General features: G+C 39.3%; 1 protein-coding gene across 4 annotated transcripts in view; it reads left to right on the top strand.

Annotated features, from left to right (window-relative positions):
* Positions 1-20,337, top strand: part of Etv1 (ETS variant transcription factor 1) — a 90,561-nt gene that overhangs the window by 34,170 nt on the left and 36,054 nt on the right. For all 4 annotated transcript variants that reach the window (XM_057782473.1, XM_057782470.1, XM_057782471.1 and 1 more), the window contains 2 exons: positions 15,221-15,350; positions 18,451-18,639. In XM_057782473.1, the coding sequence (XP_057638456.1) occupies positions 15,221-15,350; positions 18,451-18,639 (319 nt within the window). The remainder of the gene's footprint in view (positions 1-15,220; positions 15,351-18,450; positions 18,640-20,337) is intronic.

Here is a 20,337-nt window from a genome sequence, read left to right as displayed (position 1 = left end):
AGAAGTGGCAGGGGTCCTTTGATCTGGCCACTGAGAACCTGTATCAGTAAAAAAATAATGCAATTCTAAACGTGATTTTCTATACATTTTGTAGAAGACTCTCTTAGTCTATGAGCAGAGAAAGAATTGAGAATATCTCATATGTCATAAGCATTGGCAATAATGAGCATTTGGATAACTATTGATTATAAATTGCAGCTGTTCCAACTATCATATCATCTCAGTCAAATATAATTATAATTTTGTATAAATGCCTTGTTATTGATTGCTGTAAGGTAATGAAATCTGATTTAGTAAGCTAAATATCTGTGTCTAGAGGGCTTCTCAGTAACTGTTTATTCTCAAGATTGTGAAGGTGAATGAGAGTTCCCTCTTAAATCTCCCCTGTAATGTGACCTGGCTCATTTATGATTGTAACTCTCAACTTTAAAATGAGGGAAGATAGATAGATAGATAGATAGATAGATAGATAGATAGATAGATAGATAGAGTATATGTCAAAGCAGTTGCAAAAGCTGCTTACAAAAATATGAGAGTCCTGAAATTATCTATTTAAGTATCAGTTTTCTTGGAGACTAATGTGTCCTTTAGCTATGGAAATGTGAGCTGCATGTTTGCAGTTTGTTCTTACAATGCTTGCAAAGTCAAATTCTTATGTAAGCGTCTTACCACAGTGTCTGCCTACTGCTGATCTCCTGGTTATGGCTAAGCAGATCTAAGTCTTTCTCGTTTGATTTTCTTTATCATTGTGTTTGGCTTGTTTGCTTCCTGCTTTATTTGCATAGGCTGGACTTGTCTGTAGAGACTCAAACTTAGTATTTTGGTGTCATTCTTGTACAGTAGATGATATTGTATATGATTAAAAGTGAAAAAATGGGCAATGTGGCTGGCTCCATGTTGAGGTCTTTGACCCATTCGGACTTGAGTTTTGTGCATGGTAATAGATACGGATCTATTTTCATTCTTCTACATGTTGATATTCAGTTATGCCAGCACCATTTGTTAAATATGCTTTCTTTTTTCTATTTTATATATTTTTTGCTTTTTTGTCAAAAATCGTGTGTTTGCAGGTCTGTGGATTATAATATGTACTCACTCATAAGTGGTTTTTAAACATAAAGCAAAGAAAACAAGCCTACAAATCACAATCAGATAACAATGAGAACCCTAAGAGTCCTTACATGGATCTAATCTATATGGGAAGTAGAAAAAGACAAGATCTCCTAAGTAAATTAGGAGTGTGGGGACCACAGGGGAGGGTTGAAGAGGAGGGAAGAGGAAATGAGGGGAGCAGAGAAAACTGTAGAGCTCAATAAAATCAATAATAAAAATATTTTAATTGTAAATCTTGCTTGATACCTGTTTAGTTATATGTAATTTTACTATGTTAAAGCTAAAACCATCCTTTTTATTTATACAGAAAAGGGGAGATGATGTGGGATTCCCCTGTTTGCTGTGAATATGTTTTATTACCATTTGTTAATAATAAAAAAAAAAGACTACAAAGAATGCTGCCCTCCCAGCCCTTCTATTTTTTCTTTTTTTTACCTGTCTCTTATTTCTCCTGTTTTTGTGAAACTACTCTCTAGTTGTGTGTTTAAGACACACACTTGATATATAGCTGTACTGGCCTCAGACACTCAGCCCTGCTGTTTCAGCTTTGGTAGGGGTGGTGATGAAGGGTGGGGGGCTGTGGATGAGGGGTGGGGGTGTGAGGCAAAAAGATTATAACAGATCATGCCACCTGCTCAGGTTTTTTTAGTTGATTTTTATTGATCTCTACATTTTTCTCTGCTCCCCTCCCTGCCTCTCCCCTCCCTTTCAACCCTCTCCCAAAATCCCCTTGCTCCCAATTTACTCAGGAGATCTTGTCTTTTTCTATTTCCCATGTAGATTAGATCTATGTCTGTCTCTCTTAGGGTCCTCATTGTTGTCTAGGTTCTCTGGAATTGTGATTTGTGGGTTGGTTTTCTTTGCTTTATGTTTAAAAACCAGCTATGAGTGAGTACGTGTGATAACTGTCTTTCTGGATCTGGGTTAACTCACTCAAAATGATGTTTTCTAGCTCCATCCATTTGCCTGCAAAATTCAAGATGGCATTATTTTTTCTGCTGTGTAGTACTCCATTGTGTAAATGTATCATATTTTCCTTATTTATCCTTCTGATGAGGGGCAATTAGATTGTTTCCAGGTTCTGGCTATGACAAACAATGCTGCTATGAACATAGTTGAGCACATGTCTTTGTGGCATGATTGAGCATCCTTTGATTATATACCCCAAAGTGATATTGCTGCGTCTTGAGGAAGGCCGTTTCCTAATTTTCTGAGAAATTTCCACACTGACATCCAAAAAGGCTGTACCAGCTTGCACTCCCACCAGCAATGCAGAAGTGTTCCCTTTACCCCACAAACTCTCCAGCATAAGTTGTCATCAGTGTTTTTGATCTTGCCCATTCTTACAGGTATAAGATGGAATCTCAGAGTTGTTTTGATTTGCAGTTCTCTGATGACTAAGGATGTTGAGCATTTCCTTAAGTGTCTTTCAGCCATTTTAGATTCCTCTGTTGAGAGTTCTCTGTTTAGGTCTGTACTCCATTTATTTTATTAAATTATTTGTTCTTTTGATGACGAATTTTTTGAGTTCTTTGTATATTTTGGAGATCAGACCTCTGTCTGATGTGGGGTTAGTGAAGATCTTTTCCCATTCTGTAGGCTGTCGTTTTGTCTTGTAGACAGTGTCCTTTGCTTTACAGAAGCTTTTCAGTTTTAGGAGGTCCCATTTATTGATTGTTTCTTTCAGTGTCTGTGCTACTGGGGTTCTATTTAGGAAGTGGTCTCCTGTGTGAATGAGTTCAAGCGTACTTGCTCTCTTCTATGAGTGTTCATTTTTTTATAGATTTATTTTTATTTTATTTTATGTATGGATGTTTTCTGTACATGAATGTCTGTTCCACTTGCATGCTTGGCGTCTGTAAGGACCAGAAGAGGGGCATCAGAACCCATGGAATCGATGTTACAGGAAGTTGTGAGCAGTCTCTGGGTGCTGGGATCCAAACCCAGGTCCTCTCCTAGGGCAGCCAATGTGAGGAAATGCTAAGCCACCTCTGTAGCCCTGCTGGGCAGTTCTCAGTCTGATAAAGTGCACGGAGATTTTCAAGGTGCTAACTACTTCCCATAAAAGCAGTTCTCTAACACACTCAGGCAGCAGCACCTTAAACAGGATGAAGCATTGTATTTTATTCACTCTTATTGTTCCTGGTATTCAATCTGTGTGCATGTGTGTGCCATGGCACGTGTGTGGAGGTCAGAAGTCAGTCTTCTCTTTTCCCTCCCCGGTCCCCTACAGCACCGGGATCATCAGCCCTGGTGCAAGAAACCTTTATCAGCTGAGCCATCTCATCCATCCCATTACGGGGCATTCTGGAAGACCTTTCTCAAATTTATTGTAGGATACAAATTATACAGACGTTATGTTAAATTAAATGCACTCGGAGTATTTACCTGAGTTGGCATTAACAGCTGTAATATGGCCGGGTGACAAGCCATTTCTGAAGAAGGTGTTTCTCGTCAGGGAAATCGCCAGGTTTCCTTTGTGATCACTGTATCTTTGTTATTTTGGCAGCCTGTAAAGTTTTATTGGTATTTACTGAAAGGTACTTTTTTTTTTTTTCTTTTTTGCTCTAGCCAGCTGGCTTTCTTTTTTCAGGGCAAACTTTCCTAGCTCTGGTATTGAGAACACGTTTCCAGCTTTGATTGTCTACTGTCGGGGTCTTTTTGAACACTGTGCCAGGTGGCTAATAATGTTTGAATTGATGTCAATCATGCCCTTTGTAGGGTCACGCAGAAATGCGGCAGGTGTGCTGCTGCCCTATGGGACCTGCTCCGTACTTATGCTATGTATTATTTTGGTGCTAAAATGGTCAATTTAAAACTATGAAAATTGCAGGCTTTATTTTTCCCCCAAACAGATGAAAAGTATATGAAATTATTAATCAAACACCAGGATTCGGTAGCTTACAAGGAAGTGGAATTATGCAAGTAGTAATGAGTTACCAAGTAAACAAAAGATCATTTTGAGGGGGTACATATGAAAACAGTCAGTGCAAAAATCATCATCTAAGGTAGCAGAATAATAAAGTCTTGTTAGACTTGGGTATGCTATATATTATAGAGTGAAATGTCAGCACTCTAGTCCAGTTTTCCCCCTCCCTCTCTGGACCATATACCAGTGTCTTTGCCCTGTGTGTATTTGAGGCCTGGTCCAAGTCATGCTACTCTATGTGAGATGACTTCTAAAATTACAATCATATTGCTCTACTTCTGAAAACTTAACCTAGTGAATTCTGTCAAACATATTTGTTTCACTACTTATTATTTAATTTAAAATTGAAAACTAGTTTGTTTTCCTTCATAAAAAAATTGAGTGCCTGTTAAACATTTTTTTACACTTATTTATTTGTGTGTGTGTGTGAGTGTGTACCTATGCCACTGCATACATGGATGTATGTGCTCTGCTCTTTATGAGGCTTGAGGCTTGAACTCAGATCCTCAGGCTTGGTAGTAAGTGCCTTTAAGAAATGGATTGTATTGCTCAGCCTGAGTTCTTGTTTTTATGTGAGCTAAACTTACAAGCCATAATGACTGTTGTTTAGTATTTATTCCACAGGGACACGCATGTTAGTATTTGGCAGGCTTTTGAAGCAATGTAATATTGTCTTAATTTTGTTTTGCATATTACTATGGCCGATAGTTAAAGTAATTACCATGAAACTTTGGGTTTGATTTTCCGTGCTCATGAGCTAATTAAAAAGCAAAATTGAAGGTCACAGTTGTATCTTGTCACTCTTAAGTGACACGGTTTTGATATCATTTGCATTTGGTGTTTTTTTTGTTTATGATCTGCTTTCTTTTATCTCTCCTTTCCTTCCCTCCTTCTTCTCTGCCTTCCTCCCTCCTTCCTTCCTTTGTTTTTTTTTCAGCAGTGTATTTTGAAGGACGGATTTACCACACTTTTCTTAAGCTATTTGTTAGAGATCTGTCCTCATCACCTTCTGAGGGCAACACCCTATGATTTGTACTGGATGCTAGAGGAAGTTGGAGCGCTGGCTTCCTTCAATGCAAGGAAGTGGTCTTCATGCTTACATAATGGCCAGGGAAGACTGCCCCTCATGCCTGGATACACAGGCCCCTGTGCTACACAACATTCCTCAGAGATTCTTTACGTCAGATTAAGAGACACCAAGAAGTATCAGAGTCTGCCTGGCTATGCCCAGCTGGGAGTGACAACTTTCTTCCTAGTCATTTCCTGTACCTGGTACCCATCATTTGACACAGATGAGGGTGGAGAGAAGTCATCTTTCTTTTGGGGATTTTCCAGGTCTTAATGAGTACCTGTATCAATGCACAGTGGGACAGATTCATTAGGAAAGTAGGTTCTGGGCTCAGAAAGGTTAGGGTTAGGACTTCATTAAATAGGACAGCTCTAGGGAGATATGGATTTGGATGGATTTTCTCATTTGGGAACTTCATTTCGATGGATTAGATCTGTTTCTCAAATAGCTACCACTTGTTCTGTTTTGTTCTTGCCAGTTGGATGTGGAGTGCTGTATGTTTGGGCTCACGGCACAGAATTTGTTTCCAAAAAATGTGTCGTGCTGCTTTCCATCTACTGGACCAGTAGGGGCAGGAAGATCTGTCTCAAAGCCAAGGCAAAATGCAAAAGTGATTCAATTTGGATCATTCCTCCATTAGAACTTCGTTTCCCTGTTCCTGCCCTTTTCCAGAAAGAAGAACTCGTTCCTCCCAGCATGCTCTTATTGACAATTAGCCCAGGAAAGTGAGGAGCATTTAGTACTACTAAGCTGAACAGCCATTATATGAAACCTGGACTTTAGCTTAGAGAAGTGAATCCACACATTGTGCATCCAGTCCCTTTATTTTTCAATTGATGATGCTTTTAAAATTAGAATAATAACTTTCTGGTTTTGGTATTTCTTTTTGTTTTATTAATATACTAATATCGTCCGTTCCCATATCAACTAGGAAGTAGGTGGTCCATGTAATTGATTTTAAAAGAGATTTAAAACACCTTTTAAAGCAGTGAGTGCCCTAAAATATCAACCATCTTGCCTGCACAGCTTGTTAATGTGCATTATGTGCCTTCCTTGCTTTAATACGGTATTTATACCATTTATACCTGATTTTTCTTTTTCATAATGATTAAGGGTCATTGCGAATGTGAGTCACTATGATTTCCACAGTGCCAAAATGCCTGGAGTGGAGTTCAATGCCTATTTTCATAATATGGGCCCAGAAACGTGTCCTAAAGTCTTATATCAGATCTTTGCCTTTCTTCTCTTATGTCTATTCAGTAGTAACCCTGCATCTTGTCATTGTTGTCTGAGATCGGCCTTACAAATGTAAGCCATCAATATAGCATTTATGGTTAGAGTTGACTGTGTGTGTGTGTGTGTGTGTGTGTGTGTGTGAATAAGACAGGCAGAAATATAGGTAGATAGAGATGAGTGGATAATAGAGATAGATAGATAGATAGATAGATAGATAGATAGATAGATAGATAGATAGATAGATGATAGATAGATAGATAGATAGATAGATAGATAGATAGATAGATAGATAGATGTGACGACATGATGACTATGTTATATAAGGGGCAAGGCACTCACATGCCTAGCAGATAAGCGCTAAAGTGACATCAATGCAGATTTTGCTAGAGATTAGGATGGAGGCAGAAGAGATATGTCAAATATGAAAACCCAGGTCTTGGTGGGAGGGGCCAGCCGAATATGGCTCAGTCAACCACTGACCTGTATTCATGATGGAATGTTGACCACATCCAGTGTCATTGCTTTGTTGCTATCATTCCTTTCTTGAGAATTCTTAAGTCTGAATATTTAAAGCATAAAATTAATTTGAATCTGATACGTGAAAATTATCACAAGTAAGCAAATGTAGTTGAAGCCAATGAAATGCTGGCAACCTCTGATCAATATCGTCAGAGCTGGTGGGAAAAGTCAAGTGAGAGAAGTCACTTTGATCCCCACTGCTTCCGAGGAGAGGGATGACACACTAAACCTAGAACGCATATCCACTGTATTGGGTTATGATGTTATAATGGTGTTTTGTAATGTACCCAAAGTCACAACTCCAAGAGGTCCATTCTACAGACTGGAAGGATTCTGGGTTTCTAGTTCAGCTTTGCCTTCAGGTGCCAAGTCTGTGGACAAGTGAGGCTAGATGCAGATGTGAGTTCCAGGGTCAATGTCACCTCCAGGACTTTCTCACGTGTGATCTCCCCTTTGTTGAAGTGTGCCTCTGACAGAATTATTCTGAAATCCATGCAGGAGAGAGCACACTCACTGTTACTGCCAGGAGTCTTTTGGGGGCTTAGGTTCCTCTCTAGTGCATGATTCCACTAAAGTTCCCTGGGGACAGCAGGTGTCGGGTGTCCCCAAGTTGCCCTGCTTTCCTCCAGGGCTCTTTCTCTTAGTATTCCTGTATTCAGAGTGTTCTGAAGATTAAACCAACGCTACTAGCTCAGTCTCAAAACTTTGACTATATGTAACAACATCTTGAATCAAAAAATTTTGAGGTCCAGAAAACAATGGTTGTTTCTCATGATGACTCAAAAGTCTTTTAAGTCATGAAACATCAAGGGGGCCTCTACACAGCGAATTTCTGTGCAGCATCCAGCAACATCCCCTTCACATTTCTGTGGCATCTTTCTTAGCATGCCTTAAAGAATCTTATTGAAGAAAGAAATGGATATCGTGTTACCATGCGAGGCTCTGAATTCCTGCCTCAGAGATATTATGGGGGAATATATGTCCAGATGCTGCAAACAATGGAAAATCATGAAAACTCAAATCAGGGTTCCTGCCCTTCGATGTGTTTCAGTTTGCATTTTGATAGCAGTTTAGAAATGTTATCGCTTGCTTTGTCACAGACATAATTCACATCTTTCTTCAGGCACTGTAAACAAGAGAAATGGCTTAATGGCCCCATAAAGGCACTCTGCTGATAGCTGAGATTGGGCTCTTTAGTAATGGCTGTCAGTGTGTGTGTGTGTGTGTGTGTGTGTGTGTGTGTGTGTGTGTGCGCCGGGAGGATGGGGAGAGCTTGAAGTAAATGTACTGAGAAGGAATCTATGGAGCGCCACAGATGGAGCTTGAGGATGCTCTGAGCTTCTCTGCCTTGCAAGGTGTATTTACGTTATTGTCCTTACTTGTACACAAGCTTTCCCCTTTGCTTCTGAAATTTAACAGAGCACTAATTGAGGCCATTGCCATCCATTTATCACCTGAACTTGAAGCGATACCAATTGAAAGTGAGTGCTTCATATACTGAGTGTACTCTTAACTACATAGATTTGTATAAAAGGCTGCATGCATTTTTCATGGTGTGGTCTTAAATAATCTAATTTATGTATACCATTTATTTTTTCACCTTTTACAGAGCTTTTCCCTTCTCCAAACCACCTCTACAGCCAAGCATTTTTTTCCCCATAAAGCACTTTGATGTCCACAACATGATTTGTTTTTATTTTGACTTTTTTGGTTATATTTTCTAGAAAGGTGTAGAAAATTCTCCATGTTATATGGCCCCCTGGTCCGAGTAAGTGCTTTGAAATCCCTCATGTCTCATAAATTTGCAGCGTATGAGTCTCGCTTTTGTGCCATTTTTCACCAGCTTGTTTGTATAGCACCGTGAACCGATTACATGAGTCCACACAAAGTGTTAACGGATGCTGGTGGCCTTTGTTGACTGGGTTAACAGTGGACATGAGCGCACGTCACTCTGCCAGCTTCTCTTGTGTTTGCTTTCTCCCTTATCACTATAGATCATGATCTGAGATGAGGGTCAGCAAGCTGTTCTCTGGAAAGAGTCAGATGGTAAATGTTTAGGCGTTGGAGGCCCTCTGGTCAGGACTACTCAAGTTAGCCACCTTGGCTCAAACTAGCCCCAGACTGTCCACCAAGGAATGGGGTGGGAAAGAGTTTTGTTAAAAATGCAAGTGGATCTCTATGAATTCGAGGCCAGCCTGGTCTACACAGTTTTCCAGGACATCTAGGACTGTTACACAGAAAAACCCCGACTTAAAAAAACAAACCAAAACCAACAACAACAAAAAAAGCAATAAATAAATAAATAAAACAAAAACCAACCAATCAATCAAACAAACAAAACCCCACATTTATAAAAACAGGTGGCTATAGCCTCTCATTTAAAAACTCAAGAACCATATAGTAGATTATTATCCTAAACATCTTGTTTTGGTTTGGGTTTTATTTTCTTAGTAGGCCAGAAATCTCAGTACCAACGTAAGGATACTTCCATGGGAAGTCTGCAGTTCTGGCTTGAAGCTCTTGAAAATTGTAGATTTGTTTCAAAGACCTGCTTGCCCTTTCAGAAGAATCAAAAATAAAGGTTTCTTCTCCTAGGGCAAATGTTTTGTATTCATAGAAATTACTATTCTGTTTCACTCTAGAATAATTAAGGAGTTAAAAAAAAAGGGGGGAAAGGTCTGAGTCAAGCCAAGTAGTGCTTACTTACATTTTGTATCCATGTCTAGAAGGAGACTTGTCTGTTGCTTGGGATGTTTTGGTTGTCCCAGGGTAGGGCAAGCTTTCCTTGTGGGAGAGTACCACCTTTGCTCCAGTGCGTGGTGAGCAGTGTGAAGTTTTCAATGTCTTCGGTCTCAGGAATAAACAGAAAGAAGGCAGAATGCCCAAAAGAAACACAAATGCTCTGAGAACATTTTGCATTTCGATATAAGTGCCAGTAATATGTTAGTAAGGTCGTGCATACAGCTGCGTGTTTCACACACACATGAATTAATCAAGCGTAAGGCATAGAGAACAAGCTAACATCTTTACTAGAGGAAATGTATTTTAGAAATCTAAATAAAACTCTGGTTAGACCCATATATGTGCTTGATGCTATGAAGTCATCTCATTCAGCACCTGCACTCCGTAGCTCAATATTGCTTTCTAGTTCTCGGCACCGACTGTCGCATCTGGGGCCCGGTAGATGCAGTAGTTACTGAAGAAATGAAAGTTTCGGAAATACCTGATGTGATTTTATATAATGTTATGGTGTGTGTGTGAACAAGAAACATTGTAGGTGAAAGTATAAACAAATTTGAATTTTATTGCAACCCAAATCCTATGGTTCTTTAAAACAATTGTTTATTTGTTATCATTTTTAAAGCAGGGTCTCTTGCAGCCCAGACTGGCCTTGAGGACTTTAAATATCTGATCTTTCGCATCTACTTCCCAGTGCTGGAATTACAGGCGTATAATAATAGCTAAATTTTTAAATTAGATTTATTCATTGTGCTTTATGTGTGAATATTGTTCCTCGGTTTATGTCTGTGAACACAGATGCTTGGTGCCTGGAAAGGTCAGAATAGGACGTGTGGTCCACTGCAAATGGTCATGAAAGACCCTGTAGATGGTGGGAATCGAACCCAGGTCCCCTAAGAGTAACAGGTTCTCTTCATTACTGAGTCATCTCTCCAGCACAAGGCTCTAAGTCTTAACCTGCTGCTGTGTAGTCTTAGATCTTTAACGAGATGACTTGCTTAGCTTCTTTATGACAATGTTAGCTTTCCATTTCTGTGACTAAATACCCAATAAAATCAACTTAAAAAGTAGAAAGATTTATTTTGGCTAATGGCTTGAGAGACTTTAGGCAGCTGGTTATGCTTCTCTTATTTGCGGTGCACATTGCATCATGTCACAGAGACTTTTTACATCGTGGAAGAAGAAGCACCAGTGCCTCGAAGTCCCGCTCCAGCAACCCTTCCACCATGCCTCACCACCTAAAGGCCCCCTCCCTTTTCCATAATGCCTCAAACTGGACACCCGGCCTTCACCATCGAGCACTCCCAACCTTAAAAACACAGCAGCAACCAAATCTACCAAACCAGAATGGCCCTAATAGAATCTGTTGTAGTGGTTCTTTGAAGAGCATAAAATACTACATAAATTTGAGTTATTTTCAAAGATGGATGCTGCTTCCCATCAGGATTCTAAAGTGAGCAGTCCACATTAACTCTGCCTATTTATGGATGAGCATTTAGTCAATAACTAACACACACACACGGTCTGTTCTCAGCGGAAGGTTACGAGGATGTCATATTGTCATGATTAGGAAAGTACTCTCCTGAGATAATTTAACCCACTCTCTCTACCGCCATGTCATTTTATATTGTGTTTTTGCACACTCGAAGATACATTTTTAAAGTGGTAGTCCCACTCTTGCTACTTCTTTAGTGTTTTGATTGTATTGTTTGTCTTTCTAAGATGTAGGTAGAAAATAAAAGGAAGTAAGCCATGTTTCACAGTTCACACTTCTAAAATGAAAACAGTTACTAAATTACCAATCACTAACTAATGAATACCACAACTCCTGGTAAACTGTCAGATTAAGAAGTAGTTAAATTTATTTTGGAAGTGTGTATTTTAAGTTCCGATATTTGGAACTCTTAAATTGAGCCATCAGACAAACTCAGCCATCATTAGTCAGACTTAAGATGTGGTTTCAAAGGTCAAACTTCCATCAAAGCAGAGAATGCAAGGCTCATCTCTTGAGTGTTCCGACTTCCTCTCCCTAGAAGAACTGATTGTTAGAGCTGTGGGGTTTCATGGGAACCGTGTTTGAGGAACAGCCGAGGTGAACTGTGAATTTCAGACCTAGATCAATGACTGGACCTCTATGAAGTCAGGAAATAAAGTCTCATTTTGAAACATCATTTCTTTGTCAATGAAATGAAGAGGCTAACTCGCTTGATTTAATTCACTTGAAAAAGGAAAGATTCACTTTAATTAAACTACAAACAATGCCGATGCCTGCAGCTCTGTGTTCCAGACCCAGGGAGGACCGCACTGCAAGCGGAATGTAAGCAGTCTTAGCAGCAGGCTGGAGCCGAGTTCAGCGAAAGTAATTTAATTAGTGTTGATCATGACTCCAGATGATGGTGATTTGATAAGGAATAATTTAGTACTTAACAGCCTTTTACATGCACCGACTCCATGTGGGAAGGTACAGCAAATTGCACGAAATGAATGTGCTGCTTTCTCTTGCGCTGGTGCCAATGATCTGGAAAAACCTCCTATTAGCAGAAGCGAAGCCTCGAGTACTGTGATGAAATATTCCTAGCCAGCCTCAAACTCAGCCCTCTCTACTGGGAGTCTCTGCATCTCTCAGGCAAAGGTAAATTTTAAAAATCGTGTATATGAAGTCATAGGTGGGATCTCCAGTAGGCAGGCAGGCAAGCTAAAGTGAAGAACTTAAGAGAAACCCCATGTTCCTGTACAGAAAATTGAAGGCTTCAGTTTGGCTTTAAGTTTTATTCTTCACCTGCAGAAATTAAAAGGACAAAAACAGAACAAACAAACAAAAAAAACAAAACAAGCGTAACCAACCAAACAAAAATTCTTGGGCACCTTAGATCTCTCCCATTAGTCATTTGGCATATGACTAGTAAAGACAAAATTAATTCCTGGTCCGTAATGATTAACAGCTCCACACGCATAAAATTAAGCCTTAAAAGAGTTGGAATTGAAGCCCTCCACTGCTAGAGCTGACCTACAGCGCATTTCTCAAGTGCTGGATCTATTTGAATGCAGTGTACTCTGGTGTTGCCAAGGCTCACTTTGGAGTCAGCGTTTGTCCAGTGATGATAATACCCTAGAAATTTTTGTAACATAAAATCATTACAGAGCCAGCTTGCTTACAAAAATGATTGGGAATGGGGCAGTAATTTGGTTGGACTGTATAAACAAAAAGCCATGTTTTGTGTGACTTAAAGGCAGGTATGACTTCTCTTGATTTTCGGAGGCTACAGAGCCAGAGAGAGATGTGGAAAGGGTTTTGAGAAATAAGGGAAAAGATCCGCTCCACAGTTCTTCCCCTAATCTCTGTCACTTTCTTGCCAGTCTTTGACATTTCTTGGTTTGCAGAATCCTCAGCTTGATCTCTGCCTTCACATGTTGTTCTCCCAAACCCATATGTCTTGTCCACTTCTCCCCTTTGAGTGAAGATGCTAGCCATGGAGTTACAGATCACCTTAGAGACGTAATTTAGCTGAGCCTCGGTACAAAACCACACACTAAACACGAAAGCAAACCTTTCCCCTCTCAGTTAGCTTTGTTTTGGAAATTACAGGGCTTAATTCCATAGCTGTGAGAGCATCTGTGTTTATGGACCCGATGGAAGGTACTTGGTTCCCTGCTATTTCAGAATGTTATTTCCCTGCAGATGCCATACATTACTGACTTACCTCCACCAGTGAATATTTAAAGCATTTTTACTTTTCTTTTCATGAATAAAACTCCCACAAACAGTCCTGCATCCGTATTTTGGGGGAACACATGCACTCCTTTTTCCTATATGCATATACACACATATGAGAATATATATTAGTGTAATTACCAGATCATAAGGTATATTCATGTTGAACCTTAGCAGGTAGTCACACTCTTTTCTGAGATGCTTATACCAACCCATTTTCAAATCATGCTGCTAAGGAGATGGGTTGATATTGTCAACTTTCATAGTTTAGTTTTTCTAATGAGTATCTGGTGATAATTTGTGGTTTTATTAGCAATTTCCTGCTGAGAAATATTTGATTACATTTTCACTTGTTTGTCACTACTCCATTTTGTATGTGTGTGTGAAACACTTGTCCAAGTCTTTTGTCCATTCCAGTTAGAGAATTGTATTGCCAAGCAACAATTCCTTTCATGTAAAATTAGCATTATTTGTCGGATCTTTCTGGTGTGAGCATCATGGAGGGCATGGCTTCTCCTTCGTTCTTCTAATGTTGCCTTTAAAGAGACTGTTTTAATTTTAGTAAAACTTAATTTGTTAATTTTTCTTTGGGGTTAAGTGTATTTTGTAAGCTGATTACTATTTTTTCATACGTTTTGTATGAAAAATGTAGAAATATAATATCTTAGGTCTTCACAGTTTTTTTTCATGGAGATTAAATCTGAGTTCCCAGATCTTCATGTTACTTCTCTGAGGGCAAATTGATTTCCAAACATGTAAAACCTAAGTTTTAGTTCACAGTGTTAGGAATTGAGTGCCTACATTTTCTATCTGTATTTAAAGAACTAGTAAATAATTAAAAAGTTTTGTCAGGGTTCCAATAAATATGTTGCAACATACATATTTGTTATTCTATGAATTAGTGAAATGGCGAACACACATATATCATCCATGTATACTGGATGAACATGTGTTTTGTGGTATTTTCCCCCACTTATCAGAATTTTTATTGTGGACATTTAATAGTGAAATAGTTATATAGTGAACCCTTGAGTGCTCATCAAACTTTGGAAAGTACAGTGAAATTTATTAGTTGGTTTATAGTCATAAAATAAACACAATTATGTGAATATACATATGTAGATTTCTTATGCTGTGTATTTTATGACATAATCTATACTAAATTAAGCACAAATGAATGCACATGAACTGTAACCTTCCTTAAACACAGCTACAAACTAGATTATATGAAAAAAACGGAGAGCATCATTTGATGGAGAGTGACTTTTATTGAGAATTTCATGCGATAAAGAACTTCCTTGCATCGTATTTTAATCTTCATAGTTTAGGTAGATAGATAAGCAGGTACTTTAGTTTCTGTTTTAAAAATAACCACCAATATTAAATAGGTTGGTTTTCATCTTCTCCCTACTACTATGGCTTTCCTTTGGACTTACATCTGGATTTTCTTTGTCACGTGCCATAACATCTTTGGCACTGAAGCACTGTTACTGAATGATGCCCAAAGCTGTACTCCAGCCCTGACTAAGAGTTCCATTCCTCCCCGCCCCTGTGTAGTCATTGGAAATCTTTATAACATGTTTTCAAAGCTTTCTTTCTGAAAACCGAGCTTGTAGAATTGTTAATATCAGCAAAATGAATTACTACTGATCTGATTTACTTTAAGCAGAGAAAAATTACAGGCATACATTTTGTTACACACTACAAGTAGAAAAGGAGGTGGAAGAGCCAAGAAAACTCCCAAAATCCTTTCTGCCTCATGGACTATCAAATTCTACTATTTTTGCAAGCATAGGTTACTATGAAATGTTAATGATACTTTAAATAAGAGACGTAAAAGAGACTAGTAGACTTAGTTCCTAATGGAATTGAATCTTGACAGATACTTTTGTTCTGTTTTTAGTGGCTTTTCATGGACTACCACTGAAAATCAAGAAAGAACCCCACAGCCCCTGTTCAGAACTCGGGTCTGCCTGCAGTCAAGAGCAACCTTTTAAATTCAGCTATGGAGAAAAGTGCCTGTACAGCATCAGGTAAGCAGCGCTGCTCTCCCTGAGAGCAGCGATATACTGTGCAGAACAGAAAACACAAAACTATCCAACAATCTCCACTCAGCTTTATAGGTTACATCTTTATGATATAATAAGCTAATTGGGTAATGTATGCAGCAGAACTCTGAAGGCCCATTTGCCATGCCATCACACACTTTAGCATCATTTTAAAGTAATAATTCTCATCTCAATCATCAGTTGTTTTCCTACTGTATTGATGCATCTTGGGTTTGAAAAGAGGGTCTTATTTGGCACAAGCAGCTTTCGAAGGTTCCCATCAGAATGAATGCATTATTTACTTTAGGTAAAGAGTTTATCAGAAAAAAACTACAACATTTGGCAAGCAAAAGCAGTACATTAGTTATCTGATAGGCCTTACTGATGATCTATAAGATACATTCATGGACAATTGCAATAAAACTAGAATTTCATAAGGCCTAACCAAGGCAATTATCTATTAAAAAGCCAGTTCTTCTTGAAATAATACCAAAGGGTGGTGCATTCTAAGTACATTGTTCATTCGCCAGAAAATTTGATAACTCATATGTTCATTAAAAACTCTTTGCAGTGAGTTGCATGCTTTTACTTTTCATCTTGGCCTCTAATTGCATTCTAAAAAGTTGGCTCTGTCTATTGACTATTACTTTTGATTACAGTAGAAACTTAGTTCTTAAAGGGAGGTGGTGTGAGAATGTTTGAAAACTGATTCCAAATATGTGCACTCCTGTTTAAGGTGTGTCAGCTCAAGCTCATAGTGCACTGGGATCCAGAGGAATCCTGTGTGGCTGCAAATATGTCCACTGCGTGCCCTCTTTCGCATCTGTGGGGTCTAAGACTCAAGACAATTAAATTGTACCATCTCATGGCAACTGACAAGTGTTAGAGTCCTTTGTTCCTGTTTCTTCTTGAAATTTATTGTTTTATATCTTACTTCCTAAGAGGCTCATGGGAGCCTGAAACGAGGGGGCAGCTCAGTTGAACCAGGAAGTTTTATAAAGCAGATCTGTTGTAAAACTGAACTACAACTGCATAATGAGTTCATGTAAGACACTGATACATGTTTGAAAATTTGGTTGTGTTGTTTGTATTTTCTTCTTAAGGCATGTATTCCCATCACAGTTATCTTGACATTGGATGATTTCCAGTCACTGAACAGGTTAGCTATAGGATTCTCTTTGCAATTCAGCCCTGATTATTACAGTGACCATAAAAACACTGTTTGATGCAGTGTGTCTCTGACCCACAAATTAACAGTTGAGGAGTTAGTCAACAATTTGGAGAAGTTTTCTGGAAACAAACATCTCTCTCAGCATGTATGGTGTATACAAAACATTCTAGTACTTCCATGTCTGTCTAAATAGTAAGATTTAATAAAACACCTTATGGGAGATTAAAGCAATATCTCAGGTTAAGTAGTCATTTGTTTCTTTTTTTTGATGGGAAAGACTCGACCAAACCACTTTAAGAAAGAGTATGTTTTTGTTCAGAAATGTCAATAAAAACACTCATAGAACTCAACACATAGGAATTTCATGCATGTGTATAATATATTCCATTACTATTTCCCTATTCCCTCCCTTCCAGTTCCTCTCTTTTCTCCTCCACAATTTCTGTTCCCAGTGTTCTTTATATGAATACATATTGCTTTATAGCTGATCTAAATGTACATAGCACATGCCCCTGCCCTTCTGGAAGGGATATTTAAACTTGGATATAATTCTATTGTACTAATAGAGAAACTGGAAGTTATTATACATTAATGTGACTAAAAGTATTTCTTTCAAAATGTCTACCACGGATACCACTAACATATATGTGTGTGTGTGTGTGTGTGTGTGTGTGTGTGTGTGTGTGTGTGTGTGTGTGTGAGAGAGAGAGAGAGAGAGAGAGAGAGAGAGAGAGAGAGAGAGAGAGCTGTATATGAGATGGGATCTCATGGGATAGCATTGGCTGGGTTGTGCACCACAGTCTATAGATCTGCTTGGCTCACAGTGGACTGCCTGCCTCTGCTGTGGTTAAAGGCACACACTGCCTTACTCAGCTCACATCAGTTTTTATATTTGAAGAGTAAATCTAGACACTTTGCATGGAAATATGTTTTTGTTGTTCAGAAATTAAAATCTGATTTCAGTAAGATATTTTCTAGATTGGAAACAGTAGTTCAGTCATATTCCAGAAAGCCACACATTGGGAAGCGATTTAACTTCATAATATAAAACAAACAGCTTACTTTTTTTGTTTTTGTAATTGAGAGTGGAAGTTAGTCTAAGATAATGGGATTTTATTCTTAATAATTTTATTTTGCACTCATAATTAAAGAAAGTTTAAATATATCCAAGACATTTTAATTTTCCCCATTAATCTTTATTATCCCATGTGAGGAATTTAAGACCAAACATCATTTATTTAATATAAAACATCTATAAAGGCAATAGCATTGCCTGAAAATTCTGCCACAAATAAAAGCAAATCCAAAATGGTCTCTCTTATTAAACTAATATTAGGACTTATTTTTAAAAATAGTATGGAGGCAGAGTCATGATGAGGTACTTAGTTATGTAGGAAGGATCTGTCCAGCTTACTGAAAGTCATGATGAGGTCGTAGGAAGGATCTGCCCAGCTTACTGAAAGTCATGGTGAGTCTTAGTTATGTAGGAAGGATCTGCCCAGCTTACTGAAAGTCATGATGAGGTCTTAGTTATGTAGGAAGGATCTGCCCAGCTTACTGAAAGTCATGATGAGGTCTTAGTTATGCAGGAAGGATCTGCCCAGCTTACTGAAAGCTGCCTGGTGAGAATAGATGGAGGTGATGATGTCTCTCCGTCATAGGGTCTTCCTTAACTAAGTTGTCTGTGTACGAAAAATGTATGTTACAAATGTTCATGTCATCTATGATTTCATATTCTAATTTCTGTTTAATGGCATAGGGACTTTGAAGTTTATAAGTTAGACAATTAAAAAACAAAATCCAAAGGTTTTTGCTCCCTTATCACTTATGGCTAAGATACGTTTTCTTTCTGAGGACAGGAATCTTTAAAAATTACTCCAAAGCAATCCGTACTTTCTCTTGTTCTCTGGGTAGTGCCTATGATCAGAAGCCACACGTGGGAATGAGGCCCTCCAACCCCCCGACTCCATCCAGTACTCCAGTGTCTCCACTACATCATGCATCTCCAAATACAGCTCATACTCCGAAACCTGACCGGGCCTTCCCAACTCACCTCCCTCCTTCTCAGTCCATACCAGACAGCACCTACCCCATGGACCACAGGTAAGCTGAAGATGCCATTTCAGACAAAACTAACCCAAACAAACCTCTTTCAGTTAAGGCTTTCTTGGAGGACATGCCTCTTAGGTGTTCTGAAGAGCTACAGTGTTTTTAGACAAACCTATTAATTTTGCACATCTCTACAGAATAGTTCCAGAAAGGACGCCTGGGTAACAGACAAAGCAGGTGTGCCACAGGCAAATCTGGATACATAAAGACGCACTTTACGTCACAGCCACAAATTCAGTCCCTCCTTGCTTTAAAGGAATAGAATGAAATCCTGTTTTCCCCGGTGAACTGAGTCATCTTCTACCTTTCCTCCCATCACCCAGTTCTGCCATGCTTTAGCTACCGAATGCCACCTATTGTCGTTCCCTTCTCCCCCCGCAGACTTGAGGCTTCTTTAGAGTAGAATGTTGCCTGCTTCTGTGTAAACAGTTTTGAAAATACCGTCGGAAAGAATGCCTATTGCAGGGTGGGCCATTAAACAGAAGCACATTGCGCAGGACCAGAAAGAAAAAGCAGGGGAAATAAAACACTATCAAGGTTGCTTTCCTTCACTTCTGCAGCCTTCCCCTAATTTGTCACACATATACCCCCCTCTCCCGTCCCCAACACGCAATTCAAATGAGCAGTGGATTATGGGTTATGCCGTGTGCCTTCCGCGCAGGCGCAGGCTGGCTATTTCTAAGGCAAGGTGACTGCTGAGTAAGTGGTGTGCATGTTTTTAGATGACCTAACTGGAGATGCTTTAGCCAAATCCATTTTGGTATCTCAACTTGAAGTCAAGTACTTGAGACTGAGAACAGCCGGCCCGGAACTACAGGAGGGAAGCTCGGGGTCTTTTCCCACTCTGCCCCCCAACTGAGTTTTGAGGATCGCACCAGCTGGCCAGTCCCAGGAAAATCTCTTAAACCTTATGTTTCTGATGAGGATTTCTTAGAGGGTTCTGGCCAACAAATGGCAGTCCCTTGGTTATAAATGGCAAATTTGCTGTGGGAACAGATCCCTCTCCCAGATAGCCACCCCCAGCCCCGGCACCCCACCTCACTCTGGGAACGGTTTGTGGCCAGCTGGCCTGCGCTCCACTTCCTTCCCTCTGCCTCCCTGCACACCTCAGGCCAGCCCTTTGGCACCTTGTCTTTAACCCACTGTGCAAGAGACCTGTCTGTTTTCCTCAGTGGTGCCCCAAATGCCTACCTGGATTCTTTTTACCCACGGGTACATTAACACACTGTCCTCGGCCACCAAACTCTTTTGTCCATTTCTTTCCCTTTCCCATTGGTCAATGGTTAACCAGAATGACACCGAGACCGTGCATCTTGCTGGGCAGCTTTTCACTGCCACATAAGTGGCCTCCAGCAAGAATAAGTACAAATCAGGTTGACTCGTAAAAGCAAATGACTTGCTTCCTTACAAAGCTTTCAGCGCAGGCATTATTAGCTTCCTTTTAAGGCTTCACAAGTGAGCCAGCTTCTTATTTTATCTTCAAGTTACAATTTTCTGATTCACTCCTTGACAGTTCTTAATGATAATTTCTGTTTCTTTTTTTGGCTAATGAAATAAGCAAGAGAAGGGAAATGAATGCAGTGCCAGCCAGCCTAGCTGTTTCACAATATCCGAGTTTCTAAGTTTATTTTGTGCAGGTGTAAGTGGAATTTCCATGCTTTCCATGGAAGAGACTGGTATACCTAGAGTTAA

The sequence above is a fragment of the Chionomys nivalis genome, chromosome 10 (genome assembly GCF_950005125.1).
Source record: "Chionomys nivalis chromosome 10, mChiNiv1.1, whole genome shotgun sequence".
Lineage (NCBI taxonomy): Eukaryota > Metazoa > Chordata > Mammalia > Rodentia > Cricetidae > Chionomys > Chionomys nivalis.
Note: the sequence above shows the minus strand (reverse complement) of the source record. Positions and strands in the feature narration are given on the sequence as shown.